General features: G+C 40.8%; 1 protein-coding gene across 1 annotated transcript; it reads right to left on the bottom strand.

Moving 5' to 3' along the window:
* Positions 1-12,318: 12,318 nt before the first annotated feature.
* LOC129869278 (forkhead box protein unc-130-like) lies at positions 12,319-14,246 on the bottom strand. The gene is made up of 3 exons (XM_055943636.1): positions 14,063-14,246; positions 13,812-14,023; positions 12,319-12,854 (listed from the first exon to the last, which is right to left on the bottom strand). The coding sequence occupies exons 1-3, from the start codon at positions 14,244-14,246 to the stop codon at positions 12,498-12,500; spliced, it is 753 nt and encodes a 250-aa protein (XP_055799611.1). The 3' UTR covers positions 12,319-12,497.
* Between the last annotated feature and the right edge of the window lie 639 nt (positions 14,247-14,885).

Below are 14,885 nucleotides of genomic sequence, written 5' to 3'. Positions count from 1 at the left end.
CAATCAGGCCTTTATGGTAGACTGGCCAGACGGAAGCCACTCCTCAGTAAAAGGCACATGACAGCCCGCTTGGAGTTTCCCAAAAGTCACCTAAAGACTCTCAGACCATGAGAAACAAGATTCTCTGGTCTGATGAATCCAAGATTTAATTGTTTGGCCTGAATGCCAAGTGTCACATCTGGAGGAAACCTGCCACCATGCTTCACCTTAGGGATGCAGCATCATGCTGTGGGGCTGTTGTTTTTCAGCAGCAGGGACTGGGAGACTAGTCAGGATCAAGGCAAATATGAACAGAGCAAAGTACAGAGAGATTCTTGATGAAAACCTGCTCCAGAGTGCTCAGGACCTCAGATTGTGGCGAAGGTTTACCTTCCAACAGGACAACGACCCTAAGCACACAGCCAAGACAACGCAGGAGTGCCTTTGGGACAAGTCTCTGAATGTTCTTGAGTGGCCCAGCCAGAGACCGGACTTGAACCCAATCGAACATCTCTGGAGAGACCTGAAAATAACTGTGCAGCAATGCTCCCCATCAAACCTGACAGAGCTTGAGAGGATGTGCAGAGAAGAATAGGATAAACTCCCCAAATACAGGTGTGCCAAGCTTGTAGCGTCATACCAAAGAAGACTCAAGGCTGTAATCGCTGCCAAAGGTGCTTCAACAAAATACTGAGTAAAGGGTCTGAATACTTATGTAAATGTGATATTTCAGTTGTTATAAAACAAAAAATTGCTAACATTTCTAGAAACCTGTTTTTGCTTTGTCATTATGGGGTACTTTGTGTATATTGATGAGGAGTACATTTTAATGCATTTTAGAATAAAGCTGTAACGTAACAAAATGTGGAAAAAGTAAAGAGGTCTGAATACTTTCCGAAGGCCCTGTATTGTATCAGAACCCCCCGGGATATTACATTGTAATGAATTCAAAAAGATCAAAGAAAATTAGGAGACGCTGATTCGTTCTGTAAAAATATAGATTATAAAAGATGAAAATGAAGTATAATGACTTTCAACTCCCATGACCATTCTCTGCATGCCTGTCACCTTCACTCTTATTATTCATTTATCGTGCAAATGGATGGATGGATAGATGGACAGATAGATGGATGGATGATAAAAAGATGGATTGAAGGGCCAGTGATGAAGTGAAAAACAGCATCCATCTGTATTACCCCAGAAACAATGCAAATTTGTTTATTCAAATGTGTCCTTCTCCTGTACAGCTGCCCAACGGAAGAGAGAGGGGTGTCAGTACTGTCACTGGCCAGTGTAAGTGGGGTCAGGGGGTGACGGTCAGTGGAGGAAGGTGAAAGGTCACCGAGCAGTGGGTCTTGTTAAAATACCTTTTAGCCTCCTTCAGGGATGTTATGTAATGGCTCGGGGACTAGTTCGGCTAGCAGGGTGAAGGGGTGCTAGCTAGGAGAATGTACATGCACTTTGCCAGATGCATATTTATTACTCTTTTTTTATTTGGATTCAAAGTGAGTGCACAGAGGTCAAGAGGGTCAGGGTCAATGTTTATATATTTTTTGGGGAAGTATTATTATCATTCTGTTTTACCTAAAGAGGATGTGTCTTTAAGTATCATACTTGGAACTTCCAGACATTTTAATGTCATTGAATGTCATGAAATGATGGTCTTCTTTCATCTTTATCCTTAATCTCATGGTAATAACCATATTCATTTTCATATGCTTTGCTCAATAGCCTTGTATCATGAGCGATGATATCCCACTTTTACATCACAAATCTCCATCACTCTCTCCACATCATCATTGATCACTCCACATCCCCAGTCTCTCTCTCCCTCGGCTATCTTTCTCTTCACACCTCTAACCTCCCTCCATCCTCTAGCCTCACTGTAAAATTTGTCCTTATTCCCTGCTTCAGCAGGCTAACCGTGTGCTGTACCTTTTATCAGTCCAGAGCTGTTAAATTAATAAATTGATATTGACGAGCTATCAGCCGGGGGATAAATTATTTGGGAGCAGAAGGCCTGGGTCATATGACTTTTAGTACCCAGGATTCTGTAATTATTCCCTGCGAGTATGCTAGTGCATAACCCATCCCCCCATCCATACATTCACACATTGGTCTATAAACATCCACACGTACAGTGGATTACAGGGGGCTGTGGGGAATACTGATGATCATTATTGCTGTCATATTCATCATGTCATCTTACATGGTTTAGAGCTGAATATTGTGCATTACTATTGGTATTAGCCTATCTATACACTCACAGAATACATACAGTATGTGCATCGTTGTTCATACAGTATGTGCAATATATGTATGAGGATGTATAGAACCAAATGCAAATTGTACACTATTGAGCCCGTATTCTGAATACCTACAGAAACAAACATGTTAAAACATGGAATGTTATTCAGCAGATGTTCCCATTATCAATGCCAATTGGAGTTGAAATCTGGGAGAAAGGTGACGACTGCAGATGAGGGGGCAGTGAGCATGTCAGAGTGCAAATCATGGAAGCGCTCTCATTGCCCTCCGGCCACCACTAACCTCTTGACCCTGGCCATGGCCTAAAGGTTAAGGGTCACCAACAAGAGGATCACTGCTGGCCTGGCTGGAGAACCATCACCATAGCAACCCTGTCCCTGGGGAGGAAGAAAGGGAAAGGGCACTGGACTGCTCTAACATCTACCATCTCCCCCAACCAGAGGCTCCATCACATCTGTGCTGCTTTTAGAGATTTCAGCTGCCCCTATGGCACACATTGGACTGGCAGAGAGTTGTATCGCTTAGGCTTACAGTAGGAAAAGTAGACACAAGGCATCTAGTAAGTGACCATTATCATGATCTATTTCCAATCAAATGAGGATTGGGAGTGACACTCTCAAGCAATCTGATACTCTCCCAGAGAGAAAGGGCTGATCTCTTGAGATTCTCATCTGACAAATTGGACATTTGTATCTTGTTCTGTGAAGTATTATTTTCCTTGTCTTACTAAGATGTCTTGTTATGTCACTTATATTTTATACCCAGAAAATGACATGCAAGTCTAAATACTGTGCATGTAGGATTTCAATATAGCCTAAGTGTGATGAATATGAGGCCCACTGAAATATTTGTTCCAAATGATCAAAACAATGTTGAGGTTTACTGGCATCTTGCGTCATCTAGAGGCGAAATACCGTATTGCTCTTTACGCAGCGCGGCACAATTGGCCCTTCACCGTCTCCGCTCTCCTCACTGCTCCTCCCGCAGAAAGAAATAATTCGGTCTGCCTCAGTCTCCCGGGAGCGCCGGTCGATGCCTCGTCCTACCATATGTCTGAGCCCAGCTGCCAATCAACAGGTCAACGCGACCTCGGGGAGAGAGGGAGGGTTGTTGGGAGAGATCAAACAGTGTACCTCAGGGATGACAGATGCAGATGAAAAGAAAGGCAATAAAACATTGCTTCAAAGATGGCAACGGTGCACTGGGAAGCAAATTATTGTTAACAGTAATGTGTAGAATAGCGCCTTGCATTCATGATGATCGATTGACTATTATGGGGCCTTTGATGCTCAGGCAGCCTGGGCTATTATTCCTACACCATAGAGATAGAGGTTCAGCATAATGCTGACGTCTAATCTACCTGTTTCTATCTATTCAACAGCTTTACAAAACGTTGTTTCGACCTTTTCCAAAACTCCATGTTCTTGCAGGCACATCTGCCATATCATTTTCTTTTCAACGTTTGTAATACAAGAGGCTGAAGTCATTTTTGGTCTATAACTATTCAAGAGTCCTCAAAATTGCGTAATTCTGTGTAGAATTCGTTCTATAGGTCGTGCACAATTCAGCCAAGTTAAACCGTGACTAAATGTGGGTAATGTAAATGTTGACTAATTCAAATAATCTAACAGTTTTGACATGTTTATTAAAAGCATATGTTTATATTTTTTTGGTGGTGAAGTTGTGCTTCCTGTCTTATCAGTCACATCCACAGTTTGAATGTCCTTTTTGACGCTCTGTGGAGTCAGACATCAACCAGTGTTTTGTCAACATTCATCAATAATGTCTCTTGTTAATCCATAATCAATCCAAGAGACACTACAACAGAGCAATAAAAGCAGCTTTGGAATGCTATAATGTAGCCATAACATGGCCATAAGTCTTCATCATCATCACAGCAGGACTCATCTTCTTACCTCACTCTCAGATTTGTTAATCAGGGGCAAATCGTGGACAGTAATCCCAGGCCCCTGCACCCTTCCGCCTATCCTATTAGATTAAGAAGATAAAGCACACAACCTACCACGCCTCCCTCTGCCATGGCCCTACATGCTGTGGCTACACTGATAGCCTTGGTCAACTTAAACACATAACTTGTGGCCATAATGCGTTGAATGGAGACATTCTTTGGTAAACTGAAAAATCTGATGTTGATGGACGTTCACATATTCCTAACATGTATGGCATCTAGTTGTGTGCCACAATGAATTATGAAACAGCTGAAAGAATGATAATGAGAGAAATGCTTGAATGCAACCCTCAATTTGGGTGTACATCATTACTAACACTGTAACAACTTGTCAACTTGTGTTTTGTGTAGAGATTAAAAAAAAAAAAAAAAGTGGATCACCATACAGTAGCCCAGTAGTTTTCCCATTGTTCATTTTATACATTACACTCGATAAGGAGTGCTTACACCATGACACATTTTTGGCAACTGTGTGTGTGTGTGTGTGTGTGTGTGTGTGTGTGTGTGTGTGTGTGTGTGTGTGTGTGTGTGTGTGTGTGTGTGTGTGTGTGTGTGTGTGTGTGTGTGTGTGTGTGCGTGCGTGCGCTGTAATGGAAAAGTGTAATTTATACAGTAATTTTAAGTATTATTAACAGTAAAAAAAACTCTGAAACGTTTTACTGCATCATACTGTAAATTATAATACATTGTGGGAAAACTGCTGTATTTTGAATGATACTGTAATTCCACCCGACAGAATACAGTACCGTACCAGACTGCCCAAATCATTTTGACCACTAGTGGGTGCATGGTATTGTTGTTTCTGGCCTATTGACATATTTTGAGGTGTGCCTTGTAAGAGACTATATTTGTTGCAGTGAGAATGCTTTAGAAAATTAACTCCTATGTGGTTACAGTGCCCCATCAATTTAAATTGTATAGGGGACAGATTGGAGTGGGAGCTAGTCTTAAACCTTAAATGGTTAAGCATTTTTCCATATCATTTTGGTCTGTTTCTCCTTTAGTCGCTGCAAGTTTGGAAACCATTTGTTAAGGCCTCTAGAAGTGCAAGTGATATAAAACACCAAATATTCATTAATATGCTATAATGCGTAAGCACTTTACCTACATTCTAAAAAAAAAGGTTCCTGGAGTGTCCTTTAGGGGTTCTTCAAATTGAAACTGTGGGGGAACCCCTATAAGTTCTTCAAAGAACCTTTTTAAAGTTTTCTTCAAAGAACCCTTTTTAATGGATCCTCAAATAACCTTTTGAATAACCTTTTTGGGGGAATGTTCAGTGGCAAGAACCCTAAGGTTCTTCTAAGACTTTTGAGGATCTTAGAAGAACGCTTGTTGAACCCCTCATTTTTGAGTGTAACAGCCAACCTGCTTGCACCAATCCCATATAATTTCAAAAAAATACTGTGAAACACAAGCCTCTCCCCTCAGTAAATGTCATTCATCCATTCATTCATTCATTCCGATTACGGTTGCATTTACTTTTACAGTATAATACAGTCAATACAATACAGTCAATACAATACAGTCACAGTACTTGCTTTGATACCATATTTATATTACAGTAGGTGTACTTTAATATTAAATACAGAATTGTACTTGCCACCAAGCTGCCAGTATATTACTGTCAAATTAATGGTTACCCCTTTACAGTGTGTGTGTGTGTTTGTGTGATGGATGCAACCTGTTCAAAGCCTTGTTTCCTGCCAGCATGCAGAAAACATATGCAACAGAATTAAAGCCCTAAAGCTTGCGAATTGAAGAGGATTTAATGCGGAGTGCAATTCATGGGAATTAAACAAATTAGTGGTCCAATTAGCTTGTCCACAATGAACAGAGAGATTTGGTGAACAAAAATTAATTAGATGGATTTGTCATCGCTCTAATAAACAAAGAAGAAAATGGGGTTCTGACATGTTAGTCTACTGTATTTTTGTCTTTTCCCATAAATAAATACATTCTCTTTTCTTTTTAGAATGTACTCTAATCTACCTTTCAGATGTATTGCCTTATCCAAATATTCAATAATTGGTAGACAAAAACCGCACATGAATTGACATAAACAAGCAGTATAAAAAGTCGATCTCTGACCTAATCCACTCAACAACAAAAAACATGCTCAAGTATTGTGAATTTAAATGCCAACCTCTGGAAATTACATCTGAATTTCCTATCGATGGAATAACTGACAGCTGATGATTGACTTTTCTTTTTTTATGATAATCTTGTTGTATTCTCCAGATATAATTATCTGACCATGCTACTGCATATTTTAACACGTTTTGCCCTTTGATAAGGAAATATGGAGCCAGTTCTCTATACATTCTCAGACCGGTATAAAGATCAGTATTATTGTATACTGTATAATATACCTTTCACATTTCCAGTTGAACTGTTGTTTCTGATTGGACTCGTCCCTTTATATCTTTTACTTGTTGTTGCCAGTGAAGACTATGACAATGGTCCCCTTTACACGCTCACACCTGCACATTCACTTCTCCGCGCCACCCACTCCCCCGACCCTTCTGCCACCTCCTTCCCTTTACCTCCCTCCCCCTTCCCTTCCCTACCCTCCCTTCCCCCTCACCTCACCTCCTGCAGTGTCTCCTCACCACAGGAACGGTAACAGATTACACTGTGTGATAAGCTTCCTATTTTTCGAAACTCCTTGGGATCTCTGGGATTATCCGGGTGCTTATCCCCTGAGTCGACTTTGGGAAGCCTGCTTTAGTCTCTTAGGGCACAAGATTTGGCATCCCAGCATCTCTGACTAATTAGCATCTAAACTAGGCCGGGCTTCAGGAGTGGGCTCACTTTTAACACCCTGAATTCACACACAACCACACATTGGAACACACAGGAACACACAACCACAAAAATACACACAGACACACAAAGGTAGAAGATAGCATGCACGTATTCAAGCATGCACATGCACAGTTAATGAACTGTACCACCTGGAGTACCAAATATCTTCTCAGAACAGTCATCTGTACAGTAATATGTCAGAACAGTCATCTGTACAGTAATATGTCAGTACAGTCATCTGTACGGTACAATATTCTGTACATATAAGTTACTGTAAAGCAGGGGTTAGAACCAAAAATATTTTCCAATCGTTTCATTCTGAACAGAACCATCATTGTTTTTGTTTCATTCCACTGTTCCGACCAGCGAAATAAAGTTCTGAACCAGTGTTTATCGTTCCTTTCTGTTCGTTTTCTTAACATTTAGCTCAAAATTACATTTCTTCACCAATCAGTGTGGATAGAGCAGCTTGCTGTAGAATGGGTAAGCGATTGAATCTGTACACGAAAGTCGTTAAGAGCAAATTGTATTTTGCCGTAACAGCATAGTTTAATCACAATGAAAGACAAACACACACACTGTGCTACCAGTCACAGTGTAGGGCACGAGATGCAACTGAAATGTTGAGGGTGAGGAGAGAGCGAGAGAGGATGGAGGAAGCTTCCCTTGAAGCGCTGGGCATCTTGTTACCTGAATTAGGCCCACAGAATTATACCTACGGAGGAGCGGCTTCTATAGAGGAACTTCAAATGTCTTTGAACTTCCGAGTTGGTTTAAAGGTGGACCAGAGCAAGCGTTAGCTAGCTAGCTTGTTTGTGCAGAGCGGCACTAGAAATAAAAACACATCTTACCTTTTAGTAGTTAATAAATCCAATGTGAAACGTGATAACTATAGCATCCTTAACTAGCATTGAAAAAGTCAACCTATTCTTCTCTAATTTAACATCTCTCCCTAATTTCTGAATTACGCTTGCACCGTTGTCAGCAGACCCATATCTATCCTACCCTGCCTTTCTAAGGTCTTCGAAAGCCAAGTTAACAAACAGATTACCGACCATTTCGAATCCCACCATACCTTCTCCACTATGCAATCTGGTTTCAGAGCTGGTCATGGGTGCACCTCAGCCACGCTCAAGGTCATAAACGATATCTTAACCGCCATCGATAGGAAACAATACTGTGCAGCCGTATTCATTGACCTGGCCAAGGCTTTTGACTCTGTCAATCACCACATCCTCATCGACAGACTAGACAGCCTTGGTTTCTCTAATGATTGCCTCGCCTGGTTCACCAACTACTTCTCTGATCGAGTTCAGTGTGTCAAATCGGAGGGTCTGTTGTCCGGGCCTCTGGCAGTCTCTATGGGGGTGCCACAGGGTTCAATTCTTGGACCGACTCTCTTCTCTGTATACAACAATGATGTCGCTCTTGCTGCTGGTGAGTCTCTGATCCACCTCTACGCAGACGACACTATTCTGTATACTTCTGGCCCTTCTTTTGACGCTGTGTTAATATGGCTGCAAGGCAAAGTGTTGAGTAGCCAGTGAAATCGTGCCCATTTCAAACGGCCTCCTACTCAAATCTTGCTCGTACAATATGGATATTATTCTTCTTTTTGGATAGAAAACACTTTCTAGTTTCTAAAACAGTTGGAATTATTTCTCTGAGTGAAACAGAAGTCCTTCTGCAGCACTTTTCCTGACCAGGAAGTGAAATGTCAGAAATCGATGCTCTTTTCAACTTGATGCCTATACATGGTCTTGACACTTAGGAGTCTACTTACACTCCATACGCCTTCCTATTGGTGTAAAGAGGATGTGAGAGAAGAAATTTTGTGCTCATCTTGGTCTGTTATGGAAAAAAAACTATTTCTTTGACGTGACCATCCACTTCCGGTACTCTGAAGGAAGTGGGATTGACTTCTGTTTTGCTGCCGTAACGAACGACTAACATCTCCGGCTCAATTTTTTTTTGATACATGTGACCATATCATCGTAATGTATGTTTTTTCAATATAGTTTAATCAGATTATTGAAATTTTTTCGGGAGTTTTGCCGTGTTCCGTCCTCTGACTGTGTTTACGTCGGAGAAATTTGCGCCACTCGGCTAGTGCCAATGCTAATTGAAGAGGGAAATTTGCCATTCTGAATCCAAACAACGACTCATCTGGACAGAGGACACCTTGTTCAACATTCTGATGAAAGATCAGCAAAAGTAAGACCCATTTTATGATGTTATTTCATATATCTGTCGTGCATGTGAACTGGCCGTGGGCGCCCAATTGTTTCTGTCTATTGTGGCTACGCTAATATAGCGATACATTTTGTTTTCGCTGTAAAACATTTAATAAATCGGAAATATTGTTTGGAATCACAAGATGCCTGTCTTTCAATTGCTGCAGACTATGTATTTTTCAGAAATGTTTTATGATGAGTAATTAGCTATTTGACGTTGGTGTCTGTAAATATTATGGCGGCTTTCGGTGCAATTTCGGATTGTAGCTGAAATGTAAACTATGGTTTATACATGAAATATGCACATTTTTCAAACAAAACATATGCTATACAATAAATATGTTATCAGACTGTCATCTGATGAATTTGTTTCTTGGTTAGTGGCTATTTATATCTTTATTTGGTCGAATTTGTGATAGCACCTGATGGAGTAAGAAAGTGATGGAGTTAGAAAAGTGGTGTCTTTTCCTAACGTGGTTAGCTAATAGATTTACATATTTTGTCTTCCCTGTAAAACTTTTTAAAAATCGGACATGTTGGCTTGATTCACAAGATGTGCACCTTTCATCTGGTGTCTTGGACTTTTTAATGTGTGAAAGTTAAATATTTAAAAAAAATATCTTTTGAATTTCACGCCCTGCACTTTGAGCTGGATGTTGTCATAAGTGTACCGGTGTCGGGCTGCCCCCCTAACAGGTTTAACAACCCTCCAGGCGAGCTTCAATGCCATACAACTCTCCTTCCGTGGCCTCCAATTGCTCTTAAATACAAGTAAAACTAAATGCATGCTCTTCAACCGATCGCTGCCTGCACCTGCCCGCCTGTCCAACATCACTACTCTAGACGGCTTTGACTTAGAATATGTGGACAACTACAAATACCTAGGTGTCTGGTTAGACTGTAAACTCTCCTTCCAGACTCACATCAAACATCTCCAATCCAAAGTTAAATCTAGAATTGGCTTCCTATTCCGCAACAAAGCATCCTTCACTCATGCTGCCAAACATACCCTTGTAAAACTGACCATCCTACCAATCCTCGACTTCGGTGATGTCATTTACAAAATAGCCTCCAATACCCTACTCAATAAATTGGATGCAGTCTATCACAGTGCCATCCGTTTTGTCACCAAAGCCCCTTACACTACCCACCACTGCGACCTGTACACTCTCGTTGGCTGGCCCTCGCTTCATACTCGTCGCCAAACTCACTGGCTCCAGGTCATCTACAAGACCCTGCTAGGTAAAGTCCCCCCTTATCTCAGCTCGCTGGTCACCATAGCAGCACCTACCTGTAGCACGCGCTCCAGCAGGTATATCTCTCTGGTCACCCCCAAAACCAATTCTTCCTTTGCCCGCCTCTCCTTCCAGTTCTCTGCTGCCAATGACTGGAACGAACTACAAAAATCTCTGAAACTGGAAATACTTATCTCCCTCACTAGCTTTAAGCACCAGCTGTCAGAGCAGCTCATAGATTACTGCACCTGTACATAGCCCATCTATAATTTAGCCCAAACAACTACCTCTTTACCTACTGTATTCATTTATTTATTTTTGCTCCTTTGCACCCCATTATTTCTATCTCTACTTTGCACTTCCTTCCACTGCAAACCAACCATTCCAGTGTTTTTTTTTTTTACTTGCTATATTGTATTTACTTCGCCACCATGGCCTTTTTATATTTTTACTTATTTTTATATATATTTTGTTTGCCTTCACCTCCCTTATCTCACCTCACTTGCTCACATTGTATATAGACTTATTTTTCACTGTATTATTGACTGTATGTTTGTTTGTTCTACTCCATGTGTAACTATGTGTTGTTGTATGTATCGAACTGCTTTGCTTTATCTTGGCCAGGTCGCAATTGTAAATGAGAACGTGTTCTCAATTTGCCTACCTGGTTAAATAAAGGTTAAATAAAAATTAAAAAAAAAGGCTTCAGTAACCTATGTTTCAGAGGGGAGGGGCAGGTAGCCTACACACACACGCACACCTACTAGAAAAGATTTCTAGTTGTCAGGCAGACGCTGGAATACGTTTCTGAGTAACAGAGTGAAGGTTTTACATAGGGGATTTGTTGGCACTTTGTTTTTGTTTTATTTTTTTATTTTATTTTTATTTATTTATTTATTTATTTTTTTTGGGGGGTGGATCAGCTTAATATTGCGGAAAGAATGTTGCTTCCAATGTAATTGTCTGCATCATTTCCAATCCCCCATATTTTTTGGGTAAATATATATATCCATTCACGTATGCATACATATACACATATATACATACACATACCTACATAGACATACATACTTTTTTTAAAGAGTATACCTTTATTATTATTCCCCGCAAACCCTACCACCGATCCCCCAATTGGAGTAAACTGATAAACATTTCTGTTTTTACCTTCAATTTATACATCTTATACACATTTTACAGACACAGTCTACTTTATAATGGTTCTCTCTTGTTTGTTCTTAGTCCTTCCTCTATTTCTGTTGTCCATCCAGTTTGATTTCCACTTGTAACTGTGCTATTTCACAAAAGCTCCGCACCTATACACATTTCACAGATCCCGTATGCCCTACATTGTTTATCTTTTTTATTAGTCCCACCCTTCAACTCCACTCAACCTTTCCCATCTATCTTCCAACATCATCCATTTCGCACTTTGTTTGTTGTGTGGGACTGGAAAAAATGCCCAGAATGTTATTAACCGGTTCCCATGCTTTTAAAATAACGGTTCTGTTCCAGAACAGTATAGATCACTTTTTTTCGGGGAGTGTTCTGTTCTTCAAATCATTTTGTTAGTTTCCTGTTTTTGGTCAACCAGTTCCAACCCTTTCTGTAAAGTGCTTTATTTATAGATTTAAAATATTCTTATTCTGTGTAAGCATTTTCTCATGTTTGACAGAAATCATTGACACATTGATTGGTTTGTTTTTTTTGTTTAGTTTATTTGAAATTGTTGAAGATATATAAAATAATGCAATATGTTCATCAATATATTTACAATTCCATTTCTTCATATACAGTACTCATCAAATACAATATACATAATATTACAGTACAAATCTGGTGTATCACGTTTCAAACAATAAATAGTGCAATATAGTACTTTGGTGCTTTGGTACTCGTATTTGTGCCAGCCAGCCACAGATTTCACAATCATACTCAATACATCTCTCTCAGCCACCTGTCATACAAAGATTAGTTCAACATCAAACATGCATCCAATTCTATGTGGAGCTATTGAACCGGAGCGTGGAGGGATGGGTGTCGTCTGGCATACTGGCTAGCCCAGCTCCAATACATCCTGGCTGAGAGGCAGGACAGAGGGTGGGCTAGGGGGCAGCACCAGCACGGCACCCCCCTGGGCCTGTTGAGGGGGTAATAGGGTGCGTGCAGGGCATATGGGAGCTGTCCTGTCAGCCTGCGGATCCTGCGGCGAGCTCGGCGGCGATGGTAGTCCCCATTGGAGAAGTCTTGGAAGTTAGCGGGGTGGATGGCCCAGAAATGGCCTTTACCATTGTCACTCCGACCAGCCTTCACAAAGCATTCGTTCAGGGACAGGTTGTGTCTGACGCTGTTCCTCCAGTTCTTATCCTATAGGACAACAATAATGTTTACATATGAGACATGAAGAATAAAGGTGATTCATGAATTAAGTGTTGTATGTGGCCCTGGAACAAAAATGATCCAACATCATCCTTGTACTCAATTATTAGAAACCAAAAATGGTATTCCCTCATGCCTGAATCCATCGTATACATTGTACAGAGAATATGAACAATTTTCCCTTGCATTTATTTCATTGGTGCCAGGCCATGTAAAAGGGCCATAGTGACGTTTGACAGACGAAACCACCACGTTCACCTTGTTTAATTCCCCTAATTCCATGAGGTAAACCTGTTGTTACACCTGTTAAAGACCTAGTTTTAGTTCTTAACCTGTTGCAGCTATCAACAGAATTACCTACAGCCTTTAGGTTACTCAGTTAAACCTTCCATGCAACAACAGAATCAGCTGAGCCAGGTTCATGCATGCAGTAATTCTACCCATTACCGTGCCAGAGCACCCTTTTTCAACAGTTCACAATGGGAATATAGTGAAAAGAGAAAACGCCAGATATACTTTTTTCATGCTCTTTATTTTAAGATGCTGTCTTTTGACTACAGTGGAGGATGTGCGTAATGTCCCAGAATAGTACTTTAGGTTTTGGAAACTTTCCACGCACTAGTCATTTCTTGATCAAACAGCTTTTCAAAGGTTTTTCTCATGAGTATCTAATGTAATCTAGTTAAATTGATTAGAATTACAGACTATTGCCAATACAGGGAGTTGGCAATGTCAATTCCAATTCAATTCAGTCCGTGTTTGAAGTGAATTGAAATTGAATTTCAAGAATCAAAAACAATCTGCTTTGAAAATTAATGGCACTTTTTTCAATTCTTGAATTGGAATTGGAATGTATCTCCTGAATTTAAATTAAACTGATCCCAACACTAGTTCAGACAAATATTCAACTTGGAATGAACTCTGAATTGAATCACTTGGACATACCTTGTTCTTGAAGTAGGGGTAGCTATCCATGATCCAGTGATAGATGTCACACAACAACAGCTTCTTCTCCTCTGAAGCAAGTATGGCCATAGAGATAAGGGCAATGTAGGACTGGGTGGGCTTGTCCCGTGGACTGTCTGTAGTGGTCGCCTCTTGATCTTCTTCCACTTTGACCCCTTCCTCCTCTTCATCCTCCTCCTCTGACCCCTCGTCTCCTTCTGGCCCCTTCTCAGGGCTCCCAAGTTCGATACTTTCCCTCTCTGAGAGGATGTCAGGACTCCGCTCCTCCACTGGACTATGAGGGGTCTGCTCTGCTGGGGGACTCTTTGCCTCCTCTCTCATGCTCTTACTGTCCTTGTTGTACAGCAGGTAGTCTATGGTGAAGCGTAGTCCCAAGCGCTCCCGGCCAGTGTTGCAGCTGCTTCTGTCCTCCATGGGCCTTATTGGACTTCTAAGGCAGTTGCTTAAAACACTTTAAATGTAGATGACCTATTTCCACCACAATAGGCAATCCTCAGATTCTTCACAGATGTTTTTGTTTCTCAGTTTCCCAGTAATGGTCTATGACACTGCTGTGCATCAAGTAAGATGACTCTCTTCAATGTCCTTTGGGCTAAGTAAGTTAATGACTGCAGTCTCTTTGGTCACAAGATCAAGTTAGGACAATTAAATGGGATAGTCCCAATTTACCCTGATTGTTTGGTAACTCAACTCAATGTGATGCCAAAGCCTGTATAGCTTAAGGACAATCAAACGTGTTATATCACATTGATCTGATAGAAGAAGAAAAAAATTATTCATGCAGTGTTATTTCCTTGCTCAAATGTATTTTGTGAATACTAGATCAGAATGGATCAGAGTTGTGATGGTACCACTATTTAAACGTCCGTAAATGTATCCCTCACAGTGAGGGGCAATAGAGGCAGGAGAAGCACAGGTAGGGGGTCTAATCAAGGCGGATTAATTTTATTAAACCACAGCAAATCTTTGTAATTACGGGAGATTAAACACTGATTTAGTAGGACATGGTGTTCAGAGGGTGCTTCAGCAGCACCAAAAGGCATTTAAACAGCA

This window comes from Salvelinus fontinalis, chromosome 14 (genome assembly GCF_029448725.1).
Source record: "Salvelinus fontinalis isolate EN_2023a chromosome 14, ASM2944872v1, whole genome shotgun sequence".
Lineage (NCBI taxonomy): Eukaryota > Metazoa > Chordata > Actinopteri > Salmoniformes > Salmonidae > Salvelinus > Salvelinus fontinalis.
The sequence above is the reverse complement of the archived record's forward strand: the minus strand, read 5'-3'. Positions and strand labels throughout refer to the sequence as shown.